This window comes from Cucurbita moschata, unplaced genomic scaffold (assembly GCF_002738365.1).
Source record: "Cucurbita moschata cultivar Rifu unplaced genomic scaffold, Cmos_1.0 Cmo_Scf00050, whole genome shotgun sequence".
Taxonomy (NCBI): Eukaryota; Viridiplantae; Streptophyta; class Magnoliopsida; order Cucurbitales; family Cucurbitaceae; genus Cucurbita; species Cucurbita moschata.
The window spans coordinates 598,778-612,011 of record NW_019268566.1 but is presented as its reverse complement, the minus strand read 5'-3'; the positions used below and the strand labels follow the sequence as shown (position 1 = coordinate 612,011).

The following is a 13,234-nucleotide window of genomic DNA, read 5'->3' as shown; positions in this document are numbered from 1 at the left end:
GGGGGGGGGGGGGGGGGGGGAGCTCTCTATACTATCTTATTACCCACTTCATAAATGGCACGTTACAAAAGAAAACGATGGCTGAACTCAAAACATTAATTTAGTAACGGATTAATTTCTTGTCCTAAATTTGAGAGGAGAACAAACCTTCCTTACCATGGAAACATCTATGTAATAGACACTTTTTAAAATCGTGAAGTTGACGGTGATATGGGTCAAAATGAACAATATCTGTTAGCGGTGGGTTCGGGTTGTTATAAACGGTATCAGAGTTAGACACCGTGGGCTGACGGTGATGCGTTTTAAAATTGTGAGGCTGATGGTGATACATAACAGGTCAAATGAAAAATATCTGTTAGCGGTGGATTTGGTTTGTTACAAACTATATTAGAGCCAGACACTCGAGGGTAACTAGTGAGGACATTAGGTCCCCAATGGAGAGGATTGATTAGGTCCCCAATGGAGAGGATTGATTAGGTCCCCCATGGAGAGGATTGTGAAATCATTTCTTGTAAGGACATGGAAACCTAATGTGAGACTGACGACGATAAGTAACGGGTCAAATGTTAGGCCTCTAACAGAGTGGATTGTGAGATCATTTCTTATAAGGGTGTGGAAAGCTAACCATGAAGTTGATAGCAATAAGTAATGGGTCAAAGCGGACAATAAAGTGTTTCAAAGAAGGGTTATCTTAATGTAGATCAACTTAAGTTAAATGGAATCTCTATCGTCCTGCTTAAAGCATAAAATATGAAACTTCATACGCCTCAAAGTTGTTCATAAGATAGGACGAAAGATAATTTTGTCTGAGGTCCTGATACTCATTATGCCTACATTGAATAGACTGGGTATTCACCTTATCCATATCTCAAATCAATGATGGATTTTTTTAGTGTCTAAATGGGGCACTCGGACCGAACCTTTCTTTTGAAGAAAAACATTGGTGCGCATGTAAACGAATAAGTAATGGGTCAAAGCAGACAATCTCTAGCAATACTTGTACACGAATAAGTAATGGGTCAAAGCGGACAATCTCTAGCAATACTTGTTGCTCTATAATAGGTACTTATTAGTTACTTTAAACAATTAAAAAATTAAAAAAAAAAATCTGAACTTTTTTCATATCAACGATGGTCACATGAAAATTGCACCCTATCTCTGAAAAGTAGGATCCACACGAAAACAAGTGACACTCGTATTCTCTTTTTGCATTTGGTAGGTAAACTCTATGCATTGATGTTGAAGACAATAACGACCGTTTTGTCGACTTCGATATAGTAGTTAACAGGTCAACTACTAAATGTTGCAAATAATGTTAAATAACTTTATTCGACAGTAAATTTCATCATGCAAGTGCTTGTAATTTAAGCACAGTGAAAAAAGAGAGGAAGTGAAGGTAAAACCATAGAAAATAGTAATTCATCTATATATGTCTAGGCCTCCCAACCCCTCAAGAGGGTAGCACGAGCCACACGGTTGACAGCCAAAGTGAAAGCACCCATACGAAGATTGCAGTTATGTGATTTGCACATGCTCTTGATATTATAGAAAGCTCTTGTCATGTACCTTTGAAGCTCCTTGTTCACCTTCTCTTCATCCCACATGAACCCCTGAATATTCTGCAAACTTACAACAATTGCACCTCTTAGCTACCACTTAGTTCACTTTTTTTTTTTTTGTTGTTCTTGTTTTTCTCCCTAAGCTCAAACAAATTCACAACGTTCTCAAGAAATGAAGCAAATTGGTTGGAACGTAATGTGAATTGTTGTCTAGATTTGCATGTTTTTCTAATGCTACATGTTAGGAATCACGACTCTCCATAATGGTATGATATTGTCCATTTTGAGCATAAGTTCTCCTGGTTTTGCTTTGGGCTTCCCCAAAAGGTCTCATACCAACGGAGATAGTATTCCTCACTTATAAACCCATGATTTTCTTCCCTTAAATTAACTAAGATAGGACTCACTCCTAATAATCCTCAACACTAGATTATTCCGAGACGCGTTATAAAAAAGAACTAACTAATTGTTACAATGATACATCAAAAACTTTGTACGAGGTTGAAATCACAGCATCATAGTTTTCATGTTAACCTACATATCATATATTTTAAATCCTATTCTACTCTTTCAAATATTATTCGGAGAATATTATACATTTAAAACTTACTAGATTAAAATATTGAAAACTTCGAAATTATGTTTGGAGACTAAAATTGTAACAGCCCAACCCCACCACTAACAGATGTCCGTTTTAACTCATTATAAGGAGACGTTTCCACACCCTTATAAGAAATGTTCGTTCCTCTCTCCAATCAATGTGGGATTTCACAATCCATCCTCCTTTGAGAGACCTAACGTCCTTGTTGGCACACCACCTAGTGACTAACTCTTATACAATTTGTAAGAGCTCAAGTCTACCTTTAGCAGATATTGAAGGCTTTAACCCGTTGCATATCACATCAGCCTCACGGTTTTAAAATGCATCTACTAGAGGGAGGTTTCCACACCCTTATGAGGAATGTTTCGTTTCCTTCTCCAACCGACGTAAGATCTCACAAAAATAGAATTTAAGCCTATATTAAGCGCAAAAGTCTTCATGTTTAGTGTGATTGTTACCTGAACCCACTCAAAATAGCTAACGGTGACTCCACCAGCATTTGCATAGATGTCAGGGAGTATTATGACTTCTTTCTTAGATAGGATCTGTAGCAATGAAATCATAACTGTCACAAATTTAAGCATACGCATGAATCCAAGATTAATTAGAAACATTACCTCATCTGCTTCTGGATCAGTAGGGTGGTTAGCTGCCTCTACTATAAACTTTGCTCTCACACCACCAGCATTTTCCCTTCAGTTGGAAAAAATGGAATTAGCAAGACACATTGAGTTGCAGAAGTTAACCTCAAATATACAATGCAAACCATACATAAATGTATATACATATCTTCAAAGTAATCAAGAGTTTCAAAAGTATTTGACAGCAGAGGAGGATTTGTGGATGAGAAAGATGGTAGACCTGTTCAAAACTCCACCTAAAGCACATGGGATAAGAACATCACATTCATGAACTAGAAGTTCATTCGGATCCAAGCCATCTGCACCTTGGAAATTTACGAGACTATTGGTCTTTTCTCTGTGTTCAAGCAGGTCGAATACATTGATCCCATTTGGATTCTTTACAGCGCCGGTGATATCACTCACTGCAACAACCTTTCCTCCTTTTTCATGGATGAGTCTTGCAACCCAAGATCCCACGTTACCAAATCCCTATTAATTTGTAGTCCATAGAGGTTTCTTCAATTGAAATTTGAAAGAGAACACAAAACATTGTCAACAAGACCATTAAGTTTGCACGTTTGAATTCTATATGTACCTGAATAACAAATGTTAAGTCTTTGATTTTCTTTCCATGCTCAGCAAGTAAAGCTTCGGTAGCAAAAACAACACCACGCCCTGTTGCAGCCTCTCTACCAAGGGAACCACCAAGGTCCTATAATTGAAAAATGTATGAGAGAGGGATCAAATCAATTCAGTGATATTCGTCAAACACAGAGCAGTTTCTTGAATTTTCAAGTCTTAATCACTTACTAAGGGCTTCCCCGTCACAACAGCAGGCGAGTAACCATGAAACTTAGAGTACTCGTCCAAAATCCAGGCCATTGTCTGCACAAATCATTTGGCTTCAAATTCATAGCAGCAGCAGGAAAATCTAAGCATAATCAATCATCCTGCCGAAATATTTGAAAGCAGCTCAAGAAAAATTAAGGATACTATTGAACCTGTAAACTATCTGAACTAAACCTGTGCATTTGTGCCCATATCTGGTGCCGGAATGTCCGTATGTATGCCAATAAGGTCATGGATCTTCTGAGTAAATACACGAGTAAGGCGTTCCAATTCACTCATACTTAACTCTCGTGGAGTGCATCCAATCCCACCCTTTGCACCTCCATAAGGAATATCTGCTACGGCAGTCTTCCATGTCATTAGTTGAGCCAGAGCATTTACTTCATCAGGGTTGACCTTTAGTAGCAGAATTGAGCAATTCAATAGTCCATTATGAGGATGTTCATATGTAAACATCCTAAGTCTCTTAGTAACAGCTCAAGAACATTACTTGTAAATCAGAAGGCTCAACCTTTTAGTAACAAATTTTGACATTCAACTATGTATGGTAGCAGTATCTTGTCACTTCTCATTGCAAGTACTTGAATGCGCATAAAAAATCCTTGCACGTCTCACTACTATTTAGATGACTTTTTGGAAGTGGAACTTTTTAAGTGCAGTACTTACTCGATAAACACAAAAGATGTTCTTGAGAGTGTTCTTAAAATAAATGCTTTTTGGCAAGAGTTTTTTTTATTTTTATTATAACCACTTTAGTAAATGGTGTTTAACAACAAATAATCTTACACTCGGATCATCGGGTGCTCGAGTCAAACGTACTTCAAAGATTGCCTTCCAACTTTTTCATAAAACAATTTTATCTTCTTTTCAAACCACTCTCAGACCTAACTGATTGAGTGCATCCAAAACAGACCGTTAGACGAACATGACTCTCTACAATGGTACGATATTGTCCACTTTGAGCATAAGCTCTCATGGCTTTGCTTTGGGCTTCCCCAAAAGGCCTCATTCCAATGGAGAGAGTATTCCTTGATTAAAAACCCATGATCATTCCCTAAATTAGCTGATGTGGGACTTTCATCATCCAACACAGACAATCTATAGGTGTTTTAGAATGTCCAAAATTACAAATGATGATATTACAAAAAGAACAACAATAGCTACCTGTTGCCTGATAGAAACTAACATCATTTTCTTAGTCCAACAAATGTGGTGGGGAGATGAACCTCTGATCCGATGAAAAAAAAAAGACTTAACCGATGAACTATGCACATGCTACCACAGAAATTAGAATCGTTGATAGTGTTTAACATGTCAAAAGTTCTCATCCAGAAACCAAAACGCACCAAATGACATCTTCACTTGCAAATCAAATAAGATAAACAGAAAAGAACAATCGCACATAGTGATCAAAAAATTAAAAAACAACGAAAACACAAAAACTGATCCCATCAATTCAACAGAAGCACACGAAGGAAAAATTCAGTCACCTCAGGATGGTATCTGATTCCTCCTTTCATCGGGCCACGGGCATTATCATGTTGAACCCTAAACCCCACATAAGACACCAAACTCCCATCGTCCTTCGGAATCGTGCACTCAACCTGTCGGATCATCAAAATCAAAACAATCAGAGCCTCTAAAATCAATCTCAAAACAATAACAGAAGAACAACCTTGATTTCTCTGAACGGGATCAGAAGACTCTTCTCGATCTTTGAGTCCAGACCTAGAATCCGCGCCGCGTGCCGCAAATTGCGACTGGTAGAAGCTAAGGCGTTCATGATGGCGAAGAAATTGAAAAACCTCGAGGAACGGAATGGAATCGAATTGAAAAGAGAGAAGACACCCGATCGGGAAAGGGAAAGAGTGATGATTTGAGAAAGCGGAATTGATTGCGATGGTATTGAAAATGGAGAATCGTAATAGAAATCAGTTGCAGCTGAAAGCGAGGCGAGTGCCGCTTAATATCACCTTCAATTTCGAGATCAACGTTGCCCGCTTCCGCCATGTCAATACACTTGGAACTTCACTAACTAACTGTCAGCTTACAGTTTCGCCGTTTTATAGTTTTCTGTTTTTTCTGTTCATTTTTATTTTTGGAGGGCGATAGGATTAAACAATATTATAATCTTAATCTTTGAATTAGTATATTTATTTTTAATATGTTTTTTCAATTTCATGTTGAAGAAAATTTTAATATATTTAATATATATTTTTTAAAAACAAATTAATGAATTTCAAGATTTAGAAGCTTTTTTTTTTAATTTTTTTTTACGAATTGGGAAGTTAACTTACCTATCGATGTATAAGGATCTGTTCTAGCCGTCACTGTCGTATTTCAAGATTCTCATTCGGACATTAAGAAAAGTTAAATATTTCCCGACAATATATATATATATATATATATTACACTTACCACCATTTATAAGAGTGTGGAAACCTTCCCTTAAAGGAAAGTCCAAAGAGGACAATATCACTAGCGGTGAATCTGGGCCGTTACACAGTATAACAAGTAGATCACGAGATAAAAATGATTGTATCAACAATATAATAATATTTAAAATTCATAGAAAATATAATTTATTATCGAGACAAAAATAAAATTGATATAATTTAAAATATATATATCAAAATTGAGGGTTTTGTTATATTTATAAATTAAAAAAATTAATTTCTTAATATTGCAAATTATATGCACTTGTCTCTATTAAAAAATTTATTGGACAAAAAAAATGCAATATAAATTAATTTTTAAAATATTCATATAAATATACAAAATTTTCAATTTTTTTCTAGAAAAACTAATTAAATTTTGTTAAATATATTGGCAAACAACTAACCAAAGAAAATTTGCCACGTGTCGTAATTTAAAACGAGTCCCTCTCTAACGTTGTAACTGTTCGTGAAACTAACTGCCACTGTCCTCTTATTCGTCAAATTTCAAGCATTTTATCTGATCAAACTGTTTGGCTATAATTTTCACTTCTTTTCTTTTCCCTTAAGACTGATCTGTGTAACTTCCCCTCCATTTTCTTCTTCAATGTTCTTCAAAATGGCCCCTACTTCCCTGGCTTATCGCTTCCGACAATCCGTTGCCCCGACCGCCCTCCGATCCTATGCTGCCGAGTTCATCTCCACCTTCTTCTACGTCTTCTTCGTTGTTGGAGCATCAATCGCCTCCCGTAAGTATCACTACCCATTTACTCGTTTCTCTCGATTTCAACAATAACATGTCGTGCCTAATAGTTCTGTGACCGAGCCCGCTCCTAATCGTTGCGTTCGTATATCCGGGTTGTGTGGGTTGGGGGGGGGGGGAGGGGAGCATCAATCGCCTCCCATAAGTATCACTACCCATTTACTCCTTTCTCTCAATTTCAACAATAACATGCCATACCCTAATAGTTCAGTGATCGAGCCCACTCCTAATCGTTGCGTTTGTATATCCGAGTTGTGGGGGTTGAGGGGGGATATGTATTCGTATCACCCGTGTAGATTTGATTCTATCTATGCTTAGAGTCGATGATAAAGGCATAGGAGCCTGTTTACTTCGGAAAAAGTTAGAAATTCAAATTTTGCCGTGGACTGAATTTTGTTTTTTTTTTTTTTTTTTGTATATGGTAGGGAAGTTTGTGCCCGGGGCTGCTGCAACCGACCCATCGAGCCTTTTGGTGGTGGCTATAGCCAATGCCTTTGCTTTGGCCTCAGCCATTTACATTGCTGCCAACGTCTCTGGCGGACATGTCAACCCGGCGGTGACGTTCGGGATGGCAGTCGGCGGCCATATCAGTGTTCCTACCGCTCTCTTCTATTGGTTTGCTCAAATGCTTGCCTCTATCATGGCTTGCATTGTTCTTAGAGTCACCATTGTTGGACAGGTAAATAATTGGCTTATTAGATCTCGGGATTGAAAAAGCTTTTGAGTTGGGTGGTGGTTTAACATGGTCCGTATGAAACTTTTTTCTAGCGCGTTCCAAGCTATGTCATTGCCGAGGAGATGACGGGCTTCGGAGCATCGGTGGTAGAAGGTGTATTGACGTTTGCTCTAGTGTACACTGTTTTTGTCGCTAGTGACCCGAGAAGAGGTCCATGCAATGCGATCGGCGCTGTGATGGTCGGGCTGATGGGCGGAGCCAACGTGCTGGCTGCCGGGCCATTTTCCGGTGGATCGGTGAACCCAGCGTGTGCGTTCGGGTCGGCAATTGTGGCTGGGAGTTTCAAGAACCAGGCAGTGTACTGGGTTGGGCCGTTGATCGGAGCAGCTCTGGCCGGGATTGTTCACGATAATGTGATTTTTCCGACCGAAAATGTAGATTCATTCACAGGGGTTCCTGAGGTTGTTGCTGTGTAATTTTTAAGGTTTGGTTTAAAATTTAATATTTTTAGTTAAATTATTGTAACCATCTGCTGGTTTTATGTATCTGAAGCTTATTGCTAGTATATATTATCTGTTGTGGCTCGTTATTTATCGTCGTCCGCCTCACTGTTTTAAAACGCATTTGCTAGAAAGAGGTTTTCCATGTGGGTATCAGAGCCAGTCACTAGATAGTGTGCCAACGAGAATGTTGGCCCCTAAGAAGGGTGGATTGTGAGATCTCACATCGATTGAAGATGAGAACTAAACCTTCGCTAGCAGATAACCCAAAGCGAATAATATCCGCTAGCGGCGAGCTTGTGTTGTTACACTTTTTTATTTTTTGGTAATCAAACAATACCTAAGCTCAAATGATGTCGAAGTGTTTTTAATTTTTTTTTTATTGTTCAAGGTATTATTACAATTTTTAAAAATAAATAAAATAGAAAGTTTAATGATAATTTCTATAATTTAGGAAATAAAACAAAATAAATGTAAAATTTTTAATTTTCCTTTTTAATTGTTTAAGGGTGTTATTATTATTTTTTTTTTGGAAATTAATAAACAAAATAAGAAATTGATAATTTTTATAATTTAGGAAATAAAACAAAATAAACGTAAAAAGTATTTTTGTTTTGTTTTTTTTTTAATTGTGTAAGGATAATGATATTATTAAATTTTTTTAAAAAAATTAATAAATAAAATAAAGTTTGTTTATAATTTAAGAAATAAAAATAAACTTAAAAGTATTTATTTATTTATTTTTATTGTTTAAAGCTATTATTAATTTTTTTTGAAAATTAATAAACAAAATAGGATGTTTATTGACAATTTCTATAATTTAGGAAATAAAACTAAATAAAATAAATAAATAAAAATAAAAAAACCATCCTCCCGGGTTTTTTATTCTTTAGCTCACTCCGGTCTACGTATCCAGAGCTGAAAACCACACCTTCATCTCCGGTGAAGCTAATCTCACAGTTTACACCAATGGCGGTGGCTCCCTTCTCCACCAGTTTATTCCCGCCATTTCCTTCTATCTTCAAAACCTCATTATTCACCATTAAATCCTTCAAAACTCGTTCAACTTCCTCCCTCATACTCTCCCAATTTTCACTCGAAACCCACCACAAAAAACCTCCAACCGCCGACCCACCGGAATTTGACGGCACTGGCGCCGCCGCGCCCACCCGAGGCGACCGATTCCTCGAACACCATCATTCCGTCGAAGCTGTCAATTTCGTGCTCAAAGAGAACAAGAAGAATCGGAAAAAAAAGAAGGATAAGGCGTTGAAGGTTTCTTTGGCGGTTGCTTCTTGTTATGGCTGTGGTGCTCCGTTGCAGACCTTGGAATCGGATGCTCCGGGTTATGTAGAACCGGAAACCTACGAATTAGTACGTACTTCTCGATGTATTATACTTTTCCAGTTTCTGGACCTGGTAGTGGGGGTTTAGATTTGATTCTGGGGCTTTCGAGAGGTTAGTTTATAGGCTATTTAAGAAGATATATTTAGGAACTGTGCCATTTTCCCCTCAGTTTTACTGGATTTTTGGTGCTGATTTGAATTTGAGCGGATAGGATTATATGATATGAATTGTCTAGACTGCAGTTTTTACGAAAATACTGTTAAATTTTATGGTCTTATAGTGATCTTGTAGATTGGAGCATGCTCTTGAATTACATTTGTTTGATGTCTGTTTATGGGCAGAAAAAGAAGCATCACCAACTTAGAAGAGTTATATGTGGGAGGTGCCGCCTCTTATCTCATGGTCACATGATAACTGCTGTGGGTGGAAATGGAGGTTATTCAGGAGGAAAGCAATTCATCACGGCCGAGGAGCTTCGAGTAAAGCTGTCTCACTTACGTTACGAGAAGGCTTTGATTGTGAAATTGGTAAGCCTAGGCTGTCTGTCCTTTTTGATTTACCCTGAAGTGAAGTCGAGATATGCGCAGTTTCCGAGTTTAATATGGGGTTTCTACCTCTTTTTCTGGCAATGTGTTTAGGTTGATATAGTTGACTTTAATGGAAGTTTTTTGGCACGTGTGCGTGATCTTGCTGGTGCGAATCCAATAATACTGGTGGTCACTAAGGTGGTATTTTTCATTTTTATGTCAGGTCTCATGATTTTATTGATGAATAGCGAATAACTTCCCTTCATGTTCTTCGGACTAATAATGATTTATGTAGGTCGATCTCCTTCCCAAGGGGACTGATCTGAACTGTATTGGTGATTGGGTTGTGGAGGCCACTGTCAAAAAGAAGCTTAGGTAAGTTGGATTATTTTTGGCCTAGTGGAATGTCTTTCCATCTACATCATTTTGAAAGTATCGTACATTCTTTTGTGGAATACATCTTATACAAGAATCGATCTTACATTAATGAAAGCGTTCATAAAAGTTTTAGTTAATGTGATTTATCGTTCTGTCAGAGCAAGAGCACGATCTTTGTGATCTAAAGTTTCTAGTTGGACTTCTATATTGTGAAGAATTGTTTAAACTTTGTAGTGTTCTGAGTGTCCATCTGACGAGCTCGAAGTCTTTGGTTGGAGTAGCTGGAGTAGTAGCGGATATTCAAAAGGAGAAAAAGGTTTGTACACGTTCACTCTGATAAATTTCACAAGTCAACCAGCCAACTACTTTGATATAGTCTAACTATTGGCCTCATGCAATATTTAATAGGATCATGGAAGTGTTAGGAAGTTTAAAAGTTCATTATATCAGCACTAATAACCATAGTAATCCAGCCACAAGTTCTATATCTACATAGTTTTTAAGTTTTAAAGTAGGTATCTTAACTAGTATGCACTTTTTCCTTTCCTTACTGGTTGCATATTTGAGTTTATGTTCTCAAATTCTGCTTGTCTCTGCTTTTTTTTTATAAGAACATGCTGTCCCTGTTTTATTACCCCCTATTTACTACTGAACCTTCGATTTCATTTTTCTGGTGCAGGGGCGGGATGTCTACATTCTGGTTAGTATACAATTATTTTTAAACAAAATAGTTGTTACGGTACACATATCATTTATCTTCACTTCCAATAATAAATTGATAAATAATTAATATAGAAGTTAATAATGTGAGAGTACTAATAGGGTTATTTTGGGAATAGTTATAGAGTAAGGGTCTAATGGTAATTTGTTAGAGATAGTTTGGTTATAAATAGGAGTTTAGGAAGAGGTCATATTTTTGGTACGTCCCACGATCAATCCCTCTCGAAAGGCTATTGTTATCATAATTTATTCTTGGATAGTGCAACATCGTTCCATCTTTGTGTTACTTGTGTTTGGTATCCTCACAAATAGATAACTGAATATTTATTCGCATAAAATAGGAGCAAAACATAATTTCAATGAAATTTGACATTTGTTTATTTATTATTATTATTATTATTTAAATTGATTCATATGCTACTAATCACATGTAAAACCAAAAACATGCCCCATTATGTAGAAAAACCAGGTTAGGCCGCACTATTCTCAAATCCTACAAGTTTCATTATAGGCTTCTACTTTCTTCTTAATCAAATTTTATTACCAATTGTGGCTGCTCGGACGACCTCTTCTCTTAGAATTTGAAGATAACACGGGAAATAGCTTTTCGTTATTTTTCTTCCGGTTTCTGAAAAATTTGTTTTGAGTTTACATGTCATCATGACTTTTGTAGATAATATGATAACATGATTAATGAGACTTCATTTTCACTTGACATGCATGTAGGGCTCAGCTAATGTTGGGAAGTCTGCTTTCATCAACGCTTTGTTGAGTGAGTATCTTTTCCTTCTATTATCTATATAGCATTCACAATATTATTGAGGGATGCTGAGTATATGCCAAGCTTTGATAGGGTGACACTGTGTCTAATGTTCCAATTATTTCTTTGCTGATTTGTAATTAGTAATTTTGTGACTAATCTATATGCCCCTTTCAATTTCGTTCCAATTTTTTAGAAGTTTCAATTTTATCCTTTATGTATTAAGTTATTTCAGTACTATAATGTATAGTAGGATTTTTGTGGGTCTGTTTTCTTTCTTTTTTACAAGATGTGTGAACTTGAAGCAACCAGCTAAAGACTTCCTATAGAAACAAACCAACAAACCTGATGGGTCCATTTTCGACAACAATCCAGTACTAGTTTAGGGTACGTGAGGAGAAGATAATATAATAGGGTTGTCCATTAAATTTGGCGTGGAACCAATTCACGCCATGATAAAGATTTAAGGGAAGCATTAAGCAATGAGAAGTGTGGTTCTAATGATAGTGGTGTTCCAAGTAATTTAATTGTGGAAGTAGTCAAGAAATTGGTATTGCCGAGGAATGAGAGCTTTAGGAAGGTGGGGAATATTATAGGTCATGGAGGCCAAATGACACCCAAATTTCTTACACTGATCATCTTAATGGTAATGAAACTCGAGCTTATACTCTTTTCAAGAGTCGAACTATAGTAAACGAGCTCAATGATGCTTGTCTTGGAATCTGCATGGTGTCCTTCAACTGATTAACTTGAATCCAGTTTCCACTTTTTAGCCTACTCTTTTCTGGTAGTTCGATTGCTGTCAGTTTTCATGGCCACAATCAACTTCTTAAACTAACGGTTGATGGCAGAAAAGATGGCTGAAAGGGATCCGGTTGCCGCAGCAGCTCAAAAATACAGACCCATACAATCTGCTGTTCCTGGAACTACTTTAGGTCCAATACAAATTGATGCTTTCTTAGGAGGAGGGGTATGTGTTAGTATTACTGAATTTTTGTATATGAAGTTGCCTCATGTACCCATATATATATACACACACACTGTCCTGTTCGCCTAATCTGTGACTCCAATTTCTATAAAATCGAGAAACATATTCATTCTAGGGAAGTGATTAGCATTTTTTCGTTTGCAGAAAATATTTGACACACCTGGAGTCCATCTCCACCATAGGCTAGCTGCGGTCGTTCATTCCGAAGATCTTCCTGCCCTGGCTCCTCAAAGTCGTCTGAGGGGTCAAAATTTCCAAGTATGCAGACTTGTTCTATAATAGTTACCCTTTGCTTTAATCAGTCTTAACCTTATCCTGTGTCAGGTTGATCAATTAGCAACTGACAATGAAATGGGAAGCAAGGACTTATCCAGTGGGTTGAATGGATTTTCTATATTTTGGGGAGGTCTTGCGAGAGTAGATTTACTAAAGGTCTTAATTTCAGCTGTTAAAACTTTTTTTCTGTCTTCAGAAATGTTTTTTTTTTTTTTTTTTTTTTTTTTTTTTT

At 37.0% G+C, this 13,234-nt stretch overlaps 3 protein-coding genes across 4 annotated transcripts in view; 2 read left to right on the top strand and 1 right to left on the bottom strand.

Annotated features, from left to right (window-relative positions):
* Positions 1-1,294: 1,294 nt before the first annotated feature.
* Positions 1,295-5,736, bottom strand: LOC111435725 (glutamate dehydrogenase-like). 2 transcript variants are annotated; one of them, XM_023073226.1, is made up of 9 exons: positions 5,308-5,736; positions 5,123-5,236; positions 3,807-4,028; positions 3,594-3,668; positions 3,379-3,495; positions 3,022-3,272; positions 2,778-2,853; positions 2,619-2,705; positions 1,295-1,619 (listed from the first exon to the last, which is right to left on the bottom strand). In XM_023073226.1, exons 1-9 carry the CDS (start codon positions 5,413-5,415, stop codon positions 1,434-1,436), a joined length of 1,236 nt encoding a protein of 411 aa, XP_022928994.1. In that variant the 5' UTR covers positions 5,416-5,736; the 3' UTR covers positions 1,295-1,433. The 2 variants fall into 2 exon arrangements, with proteins under 2 accessions (XP_022928994.1, XP_022928995.1); XM_023073227.1 differs by having other exon boundaries at positions 1,507-1,626; positions 5,308-5,735.
* Positions 5,737-6,674: 938 nt separating this feature from the next.
* LOC111435821 (probable aquaporin TIP5-1) lies at positions 6,675-7,982 on the top strand. Its single transcript, XM_023073386.1, has 3 exons — positions 6,675-6,816; positions 7,256-7,509; positions 7,599-7,982. The coding sequence occupies exons 1-3, from the start codon at positions 6,675-6,677 to the stop codon at positions 7,980-7,982; spliced, it is 780 nt and encodes a 259-aa protein (XP_022929154.1).
* Positions 7,983-8,886: 904 nt separating this feature from the next.
* The window catches only part of LOC111435614 (NO-associated protein 1, chloroplastic/mitochondrial), a 6,715-nt gene continuing 2,367 nt past the window's right edge, over positions 8,887-13,234 (top strand). Inside the window, exons 1-10 of the mRNA XM_023073035.1 lie at positions 8,887-9,380; positions 9,695-9,880; positions 9,992-10,078; positions 10,176-10,255; positions 10,493-10,574; positions 10,938-10,958; positions 11,705-11,750; positions 12,590-12,708; positions 12,871-12,984; positions 13,051-13,158. Of these exons, the coding sequence (XP_022928803.1) occupies positions 8,976-9,380; positions 9,695-9,880; positions 9,992-10,078; positions 10,176-10,255; positions 10,493-10,574; positions 10,938-10,958; positions 11,705-11,750; positions 12,590-12,708; positions 12,871-12,984; positions 13,051-13,158 (1,248 nt within the window). The 5' untranslated portion in view covers positions 8,887-8,975. The remainder of the gene's footprint in view (positions 9,381-9,694; positions 9,881-9,991; positions 10,079-10,175; positions 10,256-10,492; positions 10,575-10,937; positions 10,959-11,704; positions 11,751-12,589; positions 12,709-12,870; positions 12,985-13,050; positions 13,159-13,234) is intronic.

What these genes read in the sequence shown, in the direction of transcription:
- LOC111435725 (XM_023073226.1), bottom strand. Translation starts at nt 5,415, where the DNA reads ATGAACGCCTTAGCTTCTACCAGTCGCAATTTGCGGCACGCGGCGCGG. An exon ending in GAATCAGATACCATCCTGAG is followed by an intron (nt 4,029 to 5,122) that starts GTGACTGAATTT and finishes CTGCTACTAAAG; the next exon opens with GTCAACCCTGATGAAGTAAA. An exon ending in TTGTGACGGGGAAGCCCTTA is followed by an intron (nt 3,496 to 3,593) that starts GTAAGTGATTAA and finishes TTTCAATTATAG; the next exon opens with GACCTTGGTGGTTCCCTTGG.
- LOC111435821 (XM_023073386.1), top strand. Translation starts at nt 6,675, where the DNA reads ATGTTCTTCAAAATGGCCCCTACTTCCCTGGCTTATCGCTTCCGACAA. An exon ending in TGGAGCATCAATCGCCTCCC is followed by an intron (nt 6,817 to 7,255) that starts GTAAGTATCACT and finishes TGTATATGGTAG; the next exon opens with GGAAGTTTGTGCCCGGGGCT. An exon ending in GAGTCACCATTGTTGGACAG is followed by an intron (nt 7,510 to 7,598) that starts GTAAATAATTGG and finishes ACTTTTTTCTAG; the next exon opens with CGCGTTCCAAGCTATGTCAT.